Source organism: Carassius auratus, chromosome 39, assembly GCF_003368295.1.
Source record: "Carassius auratus strain Wakin chromosome 39, ASM336829v1, whole genome shotgun sequence".
Taxonomy (NCBI): Eukaryota; Metazoa; Chordata; class Actinopteri; order Cypriniformes; family Cyprinidae; genus Carassius; species Carassius auratus.
The window spans coordinates 9,738,230-9,752,654 of NC_039281.1; the positions used below are offsets into that span (position 1 = coordinate 9,738,230).

At 41.2% G+C, this 14,425-nt stretch overlaps 1 protein-coding gene across 1 annotated transcript in view; it reads left to right on the top strand.

Annotated features, from left to right (window-relative positions):
- Positions 1–3,495: 3,495 nt before the first annotated feature.
- LOC113058041 (protocadherin Fat 4) overlaps positions 3,496–14,425 on the top strand; it is a 74,247-nt gene continuing 63,317 nt past the window's right edge. The window contains 3 exon segments of the mRNA XM_074559858.1: positions 3,496–8,698; positions 8,700–8,925; positions 8,928–9,442. Of these exon segments, the coding sequence (XP_074415959.1) occupies positions 4,337–8,698; positions 8,700–8,925; positions 8,928–9,442 (5,103 nt within the window). The 5' untranslated portion in view covers positions 3,496–4,336.

The window sequence follows — 14,425 nt, forward strand, 5'->3', positions numbered from 1 at the left end:
TGAACTCGATCCTAAAGCACAATGTTTCCATCCAACATGTGTTCTGAGCTGCAGCTCGTCATGTTAATGGAGCGGTTCACTAGTTAGCGGGTAAATCACCGGAATATTTACTATTATATTTATTTATTTTATTTTATTTTTTTTATTATTTTAGTTAATGTCATAAAACTACCGAATTAATCCTGTAATAGTGCTCACAGTGTCGTGTAAACATGACTAAAGAAGAAAAAGAAGGAACATACGAACCGATTCAGTTGAGTGAGTCACTTACGCTGGAACCGCTCCGATTGATTCAAACTTGTGATTTCCGATTATTCAGTTCAAGCGATAGCCTAAACCAGTTAAAATGAAACATTTATTTTCGTATTACTACATTGCTTAAAAAGCTTGAAGTGATGGGTGATACCGAGCTTTCCGAAACTCCGAATCAGATAATACAAAAATGTCGCAAAATGATTCACTGTGTCGAAGCGCTCTAATCGGATCGCGAATCGCGAATCATTTGATTCAGATCGGGACTTCGGAGCGGGTTCGACAATCCTCTATTATAATCTTCTATTATTAAACAGTACAAAACATCAAACAAACAAGACAGTACAACTATAAAAACAAAACACAGAAGGAAAAAGAAAGAAATAAAGTATACACAGATACATTCCCTTGAAGAGGACACATAGCATGAATACAGAGACAGAGTTTTCACGGATTTAGGATTAACTTTGGACAGTTTCCATATATGCTTGTCTAGAAAAGAGATGTTTAGAGATAATAAATAAAAGAAAAATGAATCTTATGTTATCTAGGTCTTGCTTATTTGTTTGACCCCACTGACAGAAGCAGCACAATGCCACAGGTTTTGACGTATGTTCATCTCAAGTGTTTTAGGTTGATCTGTCTTGTGTTGGTTCACACACACATGATCTGGACGTGTGCCTTCACTCACATGTAGAAGACACTGGAGACTCAGATGGAGCTGATAGTGAGAGACTGAACAATCCTGTCTCTGTGAACACAGTCTCTCTGCGGTTGAGTACAGTAAGTGTTTTATTCAGCGTCATGTCAGTATATCAGCAGCCCAGACTCTCACACACGTACTGATCAAACTGTGCTTCCTGAGGAACACAGAGGAACATTCAGAGAGAACGACGGAGGGAAAATCCAGGGGAAATTAAAAGGACGATTTAAAGTCTGAGTGCATGTTAAGCAAACACAGTCGCTCATATAACGCTCCTCACACACACACACACACACACACACACAAACACACAGCACTGGGCTTGTGTTTCACAGACTGAGGACTGATGTGTTGTGAACTAAACATTTAAGAGCGGGGCAGGTCGTCACACTTCACACACTTCATACAGAGAAAATATTTCAGGATGGGGTTAGTCACTTTCTTCTGAGAAGATAAGTTTGAGTTTTATAAATAATAATAATAATCTAACAATAATATCATATTATTATAATATCATGTTTCAGAATAAAAAGTAAATAAAATCAATAAATTAAAATCCAAACAAACTATTTGTCTAATAAATACAGTTTTCATAATAAATAAATTAGCAAGTTAATATAATAGTTTTCATAAATATTAATAATAATCATTATATTCTAATAATATCATATTTGTATAATCATAATATTTCTGAATAAATAAATAAGTAAATAAAATACCAATAAAATAAATAAATAAATATCGTTTTCTGAATAAATAAATTAATGAATAAGTAAATTTAAAAAATAAGCAAATAAAATAGTTTTCATTACTAATAAATTAATCAGTTTGATTAGATCCTGTGATTAAAAATCCTATATATATAGGAGATATATATATTAGCAAAATCAGTATATTTATGCAACACAAATAATAATGATAATAATAACAATATTATCATTTGATTAAAGCAAGAATTCTTGCTGTTATAGCATAAATACTGATATAATATATCTTACATCTCTCCACACTCTCGTGCCTAATTTCTCTATAGCACATCTGTATATTAAATAATTCAATACTGTTTAATGTCTATTTTTACACATTTTTATTTTGTTGTCCGTGCTCTAGAAGCTTCTGTCACGAGACAAAAGCACACTTGGCAATAAAGCTCTTTCTGATTCTGATTCTGAATACATTAAACATGATATTTGTGCATAACTTTACAATTATTAACCTGAAAACACAGTTCAACCAATTCATTATTCTGTTCCCTTATGACACTATATGAATGTTTTATGTTGGACGACAGACAAAAATGAATTTTGAACTAGATGTCTGAAACCAACATAGAAAACACTGCTGGAAAACTAAATGATGTGACAACTAGACCCGGAAAGAAAGACAGGAGGACATTTCTTTCAGCATGTTTGCACGAGTGGTTAGTTCTTCCCAAAGCGGCCTAATTTCTTATTTTAAATCAATTAAAAGTTGTTCTTCAGATCAGTGCAGTGTCGATGTGTGCTCGTCTGTTCCTGAAGTGGGTCACTGGAGCATCAATGCTGCATTAATGCGCTCAAATTAGCCTCATCAGACCCAGCAGAAGTATTTAATTAAAGAGGAAACAAACATCAAGGCATCGGGCCCAATTAAAAGATCAGCACAAACAGAATAACGACACGGGATTGAAGACAGAGATTAGTGAAGGAGGCCGAGAGACTGCAGATAATCAGCTTCACCGAGGTCTGTCTGTCTGACCAACAGATCCAAACCAGATCCTCCTCCTGACAAGAAATGGGTCATGCGAAACTGAAGGCTTATTTAACCAATAAAGGAAATTAAGCTGTTTTGACCGCTTGGTTTCGTCAGAGGTACTTTATATGACCGCTAGGTGACGCTATGGACATGTGTATATATGCATATAAGCGTTCAGTGATAAACTGTTGCATCTGAAATTGTTAATAAACTGATAAAACTCAAGACATTGCCCTACAGAGCACGAGAAACTTCAGACACACTGCTGTTAAAATAAAATATATAAATAAATATTTTCTTTCTCTTATAAAAACATATCCTTCTCAGTATTTTGTCTGGTTTCTCAGTAAAATATTTAAACATTCCTAAATCAAGATTTACTTAACAAATGTTACAGGATGAGGTATAAAGTCTTGTTTTCTGTAAAACGTATTAAAATTTAAAAATGACAAATATCTGCCAGTAGGCTTGGGGAAAAAATCGCGTTTACCCTTTTAATATTTATTATTATTATTATTTTATTTTTTTACCTCATTGAAAAAAAATCTTACTTTATTTTATTTTATTAAATAAATAAATAGATAAATCTTAATATGCTAAATAATTTGGTTCTCAGGCAAATGTAAAAAAAACGGTATTTGGACTGTAAAACAAGTAAAAAAGATACTTTTTATACGTATTATTTTATATTATTTTAAAATATTTTTTAAAATTGCGTGATTTGACAAAAACAAAAACATAAAGACCATTTAAAATCTGCGACAGAACAGAAATCTTTTTATTTCAACAAAATGGGCACACAAAAACGTTGTTATTTATATAAACATATAATTATTGTGATACATTTCACGCAACATTCACAAATATGCTGAAAAAATACACAAATGTATTGCAAACACTTATGAGAGTGGAAAAAGCAGGCAGGAATGTAAATGAGCGGCTGGTGTTATTGTGGGCACATAACGGTACACTCAATACCTGGAGCGCAGCTCTGTTATAATATTCAGTCCACGCGATGATTGACATCCGCCTCATCCAATCAGCAGCCGAGTCGATGACTTTACAATAGAACTGTGTGCCAGAGAGGGGCGGGGCCATGCAAGGACAGCCAATGACAGGCCAGCAGGGCGGGAGTTTTCTCAACTCGGGCTTTTGTTCTCTGTCAGGGCAGTAAAGTGAAGTTTGCTCACCGTTATTCCGTGGGACATCCCGTATCAGAAACACAGGGAGAACATTAGAGCTGCTTTATTTCCTGGAGGAAAAACTCTCATCGGAGGATTAAATCGTAGCGAACTTTTCTTTTCCTCACAATGGAAACTCCATCATCATCATCATCATCATCATCATCATCATGAGAAGAACGCGAAGTTTTGCTGGATGCTTTCTGACAGGATTTTACAGCGAGTGAACTCTTTCTCCTCCCTAAAACGGATTTTTAAGGATATCCCCGTGGATCTACAGCTCTCTATGAACTCTTTAGCGGAACTTCACCTCAAGTTTCTTTGAAGCGGCAAGCGCGCTTTGGATACATTTCGATTGATCGCCTTTTTTTTTTTTTTTTTTCTTTCTTTCTTTTTTTTGGATACAATGTTGCAAATCTGAGGTGAATGTATCAGGCTCGGAGAAACCCTGACTGGATCAGCGATCATGGCGCTTTTAGGTAGACCTTTGGACACTTTGCATCTTATTTTATTCGTTTTATGGACTTTATCGCGCTACTCTTTATCCAGTCAAGTTCGGCAGGAGTTTGAGGTTCTGGAGGAGCAGCCGCTGGGCACATATGTGGGCACCATCGACACCAAACCCTCTTTTACTTACAGATTCAGCGAACACCACAAACTTTTTTCCATCAACGCCACGACGGGCGTCATCTACACATCCTCCGTGATCGACAGAGAAGTTCTGCCTAGTAACATCATCAATGTGGTGGTTCTGTCCAGTCAGCCCACTTACCCCACAGAGGTGCGCATCGTGGTTTTGGATATTAACGACAACGCGCCGGTGTTTCCTGACGCGTCGATCGTCGTGTCGTTCAAAGAAGACGCGAGCAGCGGGCGTCAGGTGATTCTGGACACCGCGACAGACGCGGACATCGGGAGTAACGGAGTGGATCACACCACCTACCGAATCGTCAGCGGGAACGAGCAGCGGAAGTTTCGCTTGGATATCACCGTCAATCCGAGCGGAGAGGGCGCTTTTCTGCACTTGGTCTCCACAGGAGGGCTGGACAGAGAATTAACCCCCTTCTATCAACTCCTCATCCAAGTGGAAGACAAAGGAGAGCCTAAAAAATTCGGGTATCTGCAGGTAAACGTCACCATTCAGGATATAAATGACAACCCTCCTGCTTTTGACCAGGATCATTACCAGACCAGTGTGTTTGAGGACGCTGCCACTGGCTCCAGTGTTCTCCAAATAACAGCCAAAGATCTGGACGAGGGTGCAAATGCTGAAATAACATATTTTTTAGATGAAGGAACTCCTTTTCAGATTGACCCTAAGGCTGGGACTGTGATTATAAAGGAGGGGTTGGATTATGAGACCAGGAAAGAGTATTCTCTCACTATCCATGCAGTAGACAACGGCGTCCCCTCTCTCTCAGGCAGGTCAGAAGCAACTATAAAACTGCTTGATGTGAATGACAATGACCCTGTAGTTAAATTTCGATACTTCCCTACCACGTCCAAATTCGCTTCGGTGGATGAGAATGCACAGGTGGGCACCGTAGTGGCATTATTAACAGTTTCCGATTCAGATTCGTCCACAGCTAATGGTAATATTTCCGTTTCTATACTTGGTGGAAATGAACAGAGACATTTTGATGTCCACAGTTCGCCCGTCCCCAATCTGAGCCTAATCAAAGTAGCCAGTGTGCTCGACCGAGAGCGAATCTCCTCCTACAACCTCACCGTTTCAGTGTCAGATAACGGCAGGCCTGTCGCTCGCTCCTCTTTTGCAAGTCTGGTTATATTTGTGAATGATATTAATGACCATCCGCCCATATTTCAGGAAGCTGTGTATAGAGTAGACATCAGCGAGGACATTCCTAAAGGCAGCTACATTAAAGGGGTCTCAGCCACAGATGGAGACTCCGGGCAGAACGCCAATCTCCGCTACTCACTGGTGTCTGGAAACAGTTTGGGCTGGTTTGCCATCAGTGAGAACAGCGGTTTGGTTACCAGCGCAGCGGAGCTCGATAGGGAACTAGCTTCTCAAATAGTGCTGAATATCAGTGCTAAAGACCAAGGTCTGCAGCCGAAAATCTCCTACACCAAATTAATAGTGAATATCACAGACATTAACGACCAGGTCCCCACTTTCACTCAAAGCACATATCACATTTCCTTAATCGAGCATTCGCCTGCTGGCTCTGAGCTTTTGGTGCTATCTGCCACAGATTTAGATCTCGGTGCAAATGGCTCGGTCCGATTCTCATTTGACTCAGAAAACCCTGTGAGCAGCCAGAATAAGTTCAGGTTAGATGCAATATCAGGCCGGTTGAGTACAGCCACAGAATTAGACAGAGAAGAAGAGGGCTCCTATCTGCTGCACATCAAAGCCACAGATGCAGGCATGCCCCCCCTTTACTCCATCTGCAAAGTCAATATCACACTGATGGATGTTAATGACAACAGCCCAGTGTTTTACCCCATGCAGTATTTTGCCAATATTAAAGAAAACGAGCCTTCGGGCTCATTTGTGACTACTGTAACAGCTTCCGACCCTGACCTTGGCCGCAATGGCACTGTAAAATATGCCATCACTGCTGGTGACTCTTACAAGTTTCACATCAATAGCAACTCTGGTAAAATCACGACTCTAGTGCCACTCGACAGAGAGGAGAAAACCTCTTATCAGCTGCAGGTCACTGCGACGGACGGAGGCGGATTGCGCTCGAACACGCAAGCTATAGTCACAGTCACTGTTGTAGACACACAAGATAACCCGCCCGTGTTCAGTCAGAAAGAGTACAGCTTTGTTATGTTTGAGAACGTGGCTGTTGATACCATTATTGGCACCGTGTCGGCCACCACAGTAGATCTGAACACAAATATCACTTATTTGATCGCATCAGGAGACCAGCGCGGTCTGTTTGCTATCAAAGGCAGCACAGGGCAGATCACAGCTTTGGGTCTGATAGACAGAGAAGAGCAGGCGTTTTACCAGCTCAGGGTGATTGCAAGGGGTGGGGAGATTACAGGGGAAGCATTAGTTAATATCACAGTGAAGGATTTGAATGATAATGCACCTCATTTCATTCACAATGTTGAGCATGTCAGTGCTGTGGAGAACTGGGCCACCGGTCACCAAATATTCCAGGCTAAAGCTTCGGATCCTGATGAGGGGACCAATGGTATGGTCGTGTACAGCCTCAAACAGAACCCCAAAGGTTTGTTTCACATTCACGAAAGACATGGGTTGATCACCCTCACTGGCCCCTTAGAGGTCACCACCAGCTCCTACCAAGTGGAGGTCATGGCCTCTGACCTCGGTGTCCCTCAGCGCACCTCCATCCTCATTCTCACCATCAGCGTATACGACGTCAACGACAACGCGCCAGTTTTTGACCAGCTCTCCTATGAAGTCACCATTCTGGAATCCGAGCCGGTTAATAGTCGTTTTTTTATGGTGGAGGCCAGCGATAAAGACTCAGGACTCAATGGGGAAATTGTGTATGACATCATTAGTGGTAACACAAATGACGTTTTTGGGATTTTCCCTGATGGGCAGTTATATATTAAGGCAGATTTGGACAGAGAAGTACAGGAACGGTACAGTTTAGTGGTGGTGGCCAAAGACAGAGCTGTCGAGCCGTTGAGCGCCAGCGTTAATGTGACGATTCTTCTCGACGATGTCAACGACAACCGTCCGCTTTTCAACAGCACTAATTATGTGTTCCACTTCGAGGAAGAGCAGGAGCGAGGCTCTTTTGTCGGGCTGGTTTTCGCTGAGGATAAAGACTTTGGGCCGAACAGTGAGGTACGTTACTCCTTTGAAACACCGCAGCCAAATTTTGAGTTGAACGCCATCTCAGGTGTGTTGACCAGCACGCTACAGCTCGACCGCGAATCTCTAATGAGACAGAGAGGTGCAGCGGTGTTCAGTTTCACAGTCATATCCTCGGATCAGGGCCTTCCCAAGCCTCTCAAAGACCAGGCCAAAGTTCAAGTGTACATACAGGACATCAACGACAACCCACCAAAATTCACCAAAGACATTTACCAGGCCTCTATCTCAGAATCCGCCCAGAACATGACGCAGCTGCTCCGAGTCTCTGCCTCAGACGTAGACGAAAATAAAAACGGCCTTGTTCGCTACGACATCGTGGAGGGAAATGAGGAGAAACAGTTTAGCATTGACAGCACTTCTGGTCAAGTTACTCTAGTGGGAAAACTAGACTATGAGACAACACCCTTTTACTCCCTCAAAATTATAACAGAAGATTCTGGGATTGTGCCTCTGTCATCCACATGTGTGTTGAGCATAAGTGTCCTAGATGATAATGATAACTCTCCGTCATTTCCCAAATCAACTCTCACAGTGGATGTGCTGGAGAACATGCGGATTGGAGAGCTGGTCGCTTCTGTAACCGCCACAGATGCTGACTCTGGATCCAATGCTGACATCACATACAGCATCTCTGCCACAAACAACCATGGCACTTTTAGCATCAGTCCCAACACTGGCAGCATCTTCCTGGTCAAAAAACTGGATTACGAAACGCAGTCCCTATACAAACTCAACATCACAGCCAAAGACAGCGGGAGGCCGCCCAGATCTTCCACCATTCCGGTCATCATTCATGTGAGGGATTTTAATGACAACCCTCCTGTTTTTACACCAGGTGACATTTTTAAGTCCATCCCTGAAAACCTCCCGCTCTCCACCTCCGTCATGACTATAACAGCTCACGACACGGATGCTGACATCAACGGCCAGCTGGAGTACTCCATCGTCATGCAGACTCCTAGAGGAGGTCATTTCCGCATTGACCCCGCGTCTGGAGTTAATCTACACGAACAAGGAGATTGACAGAGAGTTTTCCAACCTTTTTGAACTGACCATCAAAGCAACGGACCAGGCCGTGCCGGTCGAGTTCCGACGTTTTGCTCTGAAAAATGTTACCATATGGGTGACGGACCAAAATGATAACGTGCCATTATTTATCTCCCAGAACGCCCTAGTGGCTGAATCTAACATAGTGATCGGTTCCATTCTGACAACAGTAGTGGCTTTTGACCCGATGAGGGTGCCAACGGGGAGGTGGAGTATGAACTCGTAAGAGGAGATTCAGACACATTTATCATGGACCGCTACAGTGGAGATATCAGACTAGCCTCTCAGCTCCTTCCCTCAAAGCTCATCTACAGTCTGACCGTGTCTGCTACAGATCACGGCACGGACCGCAAGACCTCACGGACGGAGCTGACCATTATCCTCCAGGGTTCGGAAGGCCCGGTCTTCTCCCAACCCAAATACATCACTATTCTAAAGGAGGGCCAACCACCTGGAACCAATGTCATCTCTTTGGATGCCTCCAGTCCACGTGGCACCGGCACAAAAGTGGAGTTTTTTATTGTTTCAGTCCGGAGCGGAGGGAAGGCCGCAGGCCGGCTTTTCACCATCGGACGCCACTCTGGGATGATCCAAACAGCTGCAGAACTGGACAGGGAGCAAGGCTCGGACCTCTACTTGATAGACGTGTACGCCATCGAAGCCGACGCCAGCCAGCCCAGAACGCAACATGCTGAGGTGAGTAATAACGTTTCTTTTTTTGGGGGGGAGGTGTCAGTGATTTTGATGGCTCTTGCATATTGTATGAAAGGAAATCTAAGGGAACATATTCTGAAACATGTGCTGAAGTCATTTGTGTGAATGTGGTGGAAAAACCTAAGCGAGAATATCCAAACTAAAGAGTGTTGGATAACCGTACGTGCATTACTAAAGTTCCTACTTGTTCCCCAAACCCCCCCACCCCGCGATCTTTTTTAGACGATCTGGGTTGTATTAAGTATAAATTGCTTTGCACTTGAGAATGTGGGCTTTGTTTTTTGGCAGGCTAGCTGTATTGTTTCAGCTCAGAGAGAGCATACGTCTTAATCTCAGAGTGGAGCGCTCGCTGTGCTCTGAGTTGCTGAGGCAGAGAGAGGGGAATCCTGGGTAAAATGTGCTGCTTTGTATTTCCTGCTGCGAGCGAACTAATCTCTCTTATCAGCAGCGACAAATTCAACAAATCAGACGCCCAGACAGCATGATTGCAGATATTAATAACACGAAACCACAGGATGGAATTGTTTGTTTCTTTGTTATTGTAATAGTTTTCTGGCCAAGGAGATGCAGGGGTAAAAGGGAAATGAGCGAGGGAGATCCGTGTGTGGGTCTCAGATACCTGTCCCCCGCCGAGTAAGCAGAGGAATTAGCCGGGGTTTGAATGCCTCGGGCGATGTCGGAGCAGGGTGGTCCGTGAAACCCTGCTTTGTGCCACCAGCTTTGCCTGAACAGGCTATAAGTGACCATTAAAATCAGCTGACCCTCTAAGTCTCAGTGAATAGAAATTTCCTTTCAGAGGTGGTTGAGCCGAGTAAGAAGAGGAATCTCTAAAACTGAAACTTAATCCTCACGTTCAGTTGGTACACTGCGACGCATCTGCATTGCTCCCGCTAAACTCTCCCTCGAGGGATAGAGTTAAACTCTCGGCTGCAGGAACCAGATGAAATTCTACACTGGGCTTGTGGGTTTGTGTGCGCAGGCCTCTGCTCAAATGAAAAACAAATGTGATTCTATATATGTGTGTGTGTTTTGGAAATTTAAACTGGAACCGAAAATGTTATATTATTACAGGCTTGATGATTCGCGTTTATAAAGTGGATTTTTTTCCCCTCGTTCTTTGGTGCTGTGATGAAATGTGCTTTGCGTTAGAGTTTTGAAAATAGCTTTCTGAGAGGCGTTGCTCTCCATGCCGAGAGACAGAGAGTGAGCGTAATTAAAGCCAAAACTGTTTGCTTTGCTTTGTGAGGGGGTGTCATCGCTTGTGTCAGACAACGGTGAGCTGAAGTTACTCATCCGAGGTTGTAGGAAAGCGTCCATGTGATGTGAAGATCATACCACATCAGTGACAATGGAAGCAGATGTGTGTGACATTTGACCTGCTCAAACTCTCTCTCTGTGTGTGTGTGTGTGTGTGTGTGTGTGTGTGTGTGAATACATACTTAGCCTTATTTTGAGTTTTCTGTTTTCTGTTCAGTTTTTTTAGGAGTGTGTGTGTGTGTTTAACAATAGAAGAATAGTTTGAATAGTCACATATATGTGTGTGTTGGAGTGAATATTGGGCTTCACAGTTCCAACGCAAAATGTTTTAACTTGTTTTCTTAACATTCTTGTTTGCATCTTGTTTGCCTTTAAAACATCTTCAAGTTGAGAAATCTTACAAACTTAACATAACAAAACGCAGGTTGATGCTTAAAAGAAGAAAAAAATCTATTAAACGATAGGATAAACGATATTTAATAAAATTGTTGCTTCTGATATTGTTCCATTTTCTAAAAGGTTTTATGTATGTTTTTATGTATATTTAATATATATGGATATATTTCATTTGCCTATGAGATAAAATTGGTAAAATCACTTCTCTCCTCAGCTCAACTCTTCTTTACATTATTATTATTATTATTATTATTATTATATGCTAATCATTCAGTATAATTGGATATAATAGCTTTGCTGTTGTTCTATAGTAACGCCACAGGACGTTTCTGATGTTGTCTCTCTCTCTGTGACGTCTTCCTCTTATTTCTGTCTGTCTGCTGCTGTGTTGCGTGTGGTTTCTCTCACATGACTGATTTAAGGCTGATTAGCCGTCTCTCTCTTCTTCATCTTTACTCCTTTCTCTATTTTCTGGTTTAATGGTGGGAGGACGAGGGTTTGGACAGATAGACACGTCCACACTCCTCTCTGAACCATCTTTCTCTGGGCTCAGTATCTGTGTGTAGGCCTCTACCTGAGCATCACACCTGTGACAGGATTTGGAGACCAGGCGTGTGGTTAAAGTTAAACTGGCATCACTTACAGCAGGCTTCTAAAGTGGACATTAGTGAAGTTGTAACACTGTAAAAAATTACTGTGATTCTAACGGTAAAAAAAACAGTGAAATTGCTACAGTACAAACCTGTTAAATGGTTAACGGTAAGTTCCTGTAAATTTACAGGGAAAAAAATGTAAAATGACGTTCCCAGAATTCTCTGCATTGCATTTTAAATGTTTTCAATTTGATGTTTTTTTCTTTGAAATAGCTATGTTTTTTCTGAGTTTTTTCTTATTTGTTGTTTATTAGGGTTGTATGTTACATATAATGTTGTTAAATTAATGTTTATTCCATATTTCAGTTGAATGTGTTCCCACTATGATAGTGTTTAGTGCTTGTGTGAATGACTCTGTGGTTATCAGTGTGTTACAAAGGTACAAAACGGATTTCAGCACTTCAATAGGTTGGTATATTAAAGGGGGGGGGGGGGGGTGAAATGCTCGTTTTCACTCAAATCTCCTGTTAATCTTGAGTACCTATAGAGTAATACTGCATCCTTCATAACTCCATAAAGTCTTTCGTTTTATTATATTCATAAGAGAAAGATAGTCTGTACCGATTTTTCCCGGAAAACACGAGCGGCTGGAGGCGTGACGTGTGGGCGGAGCTAAAGAATCACGAGCGCCAGTAGGCTTTTGTGTTGAGAGCGTTTGGAAACTGTGACATTACCGTGAGGGAAAAAACATCCAAAACAAACCATGGCTAACAGTCAGATTCAGCGTTTATTTATGATCCAGAATCAGATCCAGAGGCTGAAACTGAACGAGAGCAGCAGCAGCAACAACTCGCTCCGAGCGGGGCTCGAACCCGGGTCTCCGGCATGGGAGGGGACGCACTAACAAGGAGGCAGAGATATTTGAAGCAGTTTTACTCACCGCATGCAGTTCCAACACACGATCGTGACCCTTTTTCGTTGGGATTGCGTTATCCTTAAGAAATAAACGATACGCAAATCCGGCGTCAAACTGGGCCTTGTTTGTAAAACAAGCATCTTCGAAATGCAGGGAACAAACACAAACACTTGCACAACTCCGTTGATGCTCTGTAAAAATAAACTCCATCCACTGGTCCCTTAATGCTGTTTCTCTTTTGGTAATCTGTGCAGGGTTGTCTTGCTCTGGCAACCAAAAACACACTTCTTTTGTGTCATTTGGCGACGCTCTCGCTCTGATCAGTGAAGTCTGTTGTGCTCTCAGTGCTCTGCTATACGGGAGCGCGCTCTTCCGGCAGAAGTGCCTCAGGACACATATAAGGAAATTCTGCTCCATCTAACGTCACACAGAGCCATACTCGAAAAAAACTTTCCCAAACTTGTGACAAACCGGAAGGAGTATTTTTGGAACAGAAATACTCCTTCAAACGTACAACTTAATTTTTGAAACTTTGTCCATGTTTAGCATGGGAATCCAACTCTTTAACAGTGTAAAAAACTCAGTATGCATGAAATAGCATTTCACCCCCCCCCCTTTAACATGATATCAGTTAATGAAATTACGGTATTTAACTGTAAATTTAAGTTAAAACAGTAGAACCTAAAATGTTGTTACCATATTTTTCATGGTAGAATTCTGGCAACCGCAGCTGTCGTTTTTTTTTACAGTAATTTAGTTTTACAGTTTATGCTATGTATAACACCATTTAAGTCTTGCCATTTCTTTGTAATTATTTGTGAAATCCACTAGCAATATGTGAGTGAAAATCGTTTCTACACCAGAGTTTGTGTGAAACAGCGACGTGGTAAAGAGCTGCCCTGTGTTCCTGTGAGTGACTGAAGGAACTCTGTGAGGCACTCATGGGTTAAGTGTAATGGTGTGCTATTGTTTCTCGTGGTGAGGTTTGTTTACTCCGAACTGCAGCTGAAAGTGATTTGAAATCAGGCATGGATTGTGCTGCGCTGAAGGTGTAGAGAAAGTTTAATCGGACACAGATGATATTCTCCCGTTCACCTGCACACTATTCTTCTCAGTATTTTGTTAGAGTTAGGACAAAACACAAAACTGTGGTGGAACTCAGGCAGATAGTTAACAAACAAAGTGAACGGACAACTAGAGTATTTTCAAACACACACACAGTTTTTTTTTCTTTCTTTTTTTTTTAACTATAATAACCCTTGCATCAAGCAGCAGAGATATTATTGCATTAATTGCATTATTGCATTAATTGCATTATTATTGCAGACAATATGACCGTTTAAAAATTATGTAAATTATGTGTATTTTCTTGGACCTCAATTACAAATTGTTTTAACTACAAATCTTAACAAAGTGTTGATAGATTTATAACATAAAACAATTGCCACTGAGGTAACAAAAAGAAATATAATTTAAGGTTTATGTTCTGACAACAAGTATTGAACTTGTAAACATTTTACTGAAAAACAAGACAAAATACTGATTAAGTGTTTGGATAAAAGCAAAGTGAGTTTGCCACATCTTTATGGATTTATCTGTCATTTTCTTTTCCATTGAAACATCTTTTATTCTAAAAGTGTCTTTGGTCTATTTATGTGGTGGTTTATTGTAAAGATAAAACTTACTGAAATATAATAGCCAACAATTAATGCACAAAGTATGAGGAGCATAAATGCCTCTAGTTAGAGTTTAAAGCTATAAAGTGAGTGTGGAGTTCATACTGAGACTTGAGCATCTTGAGTA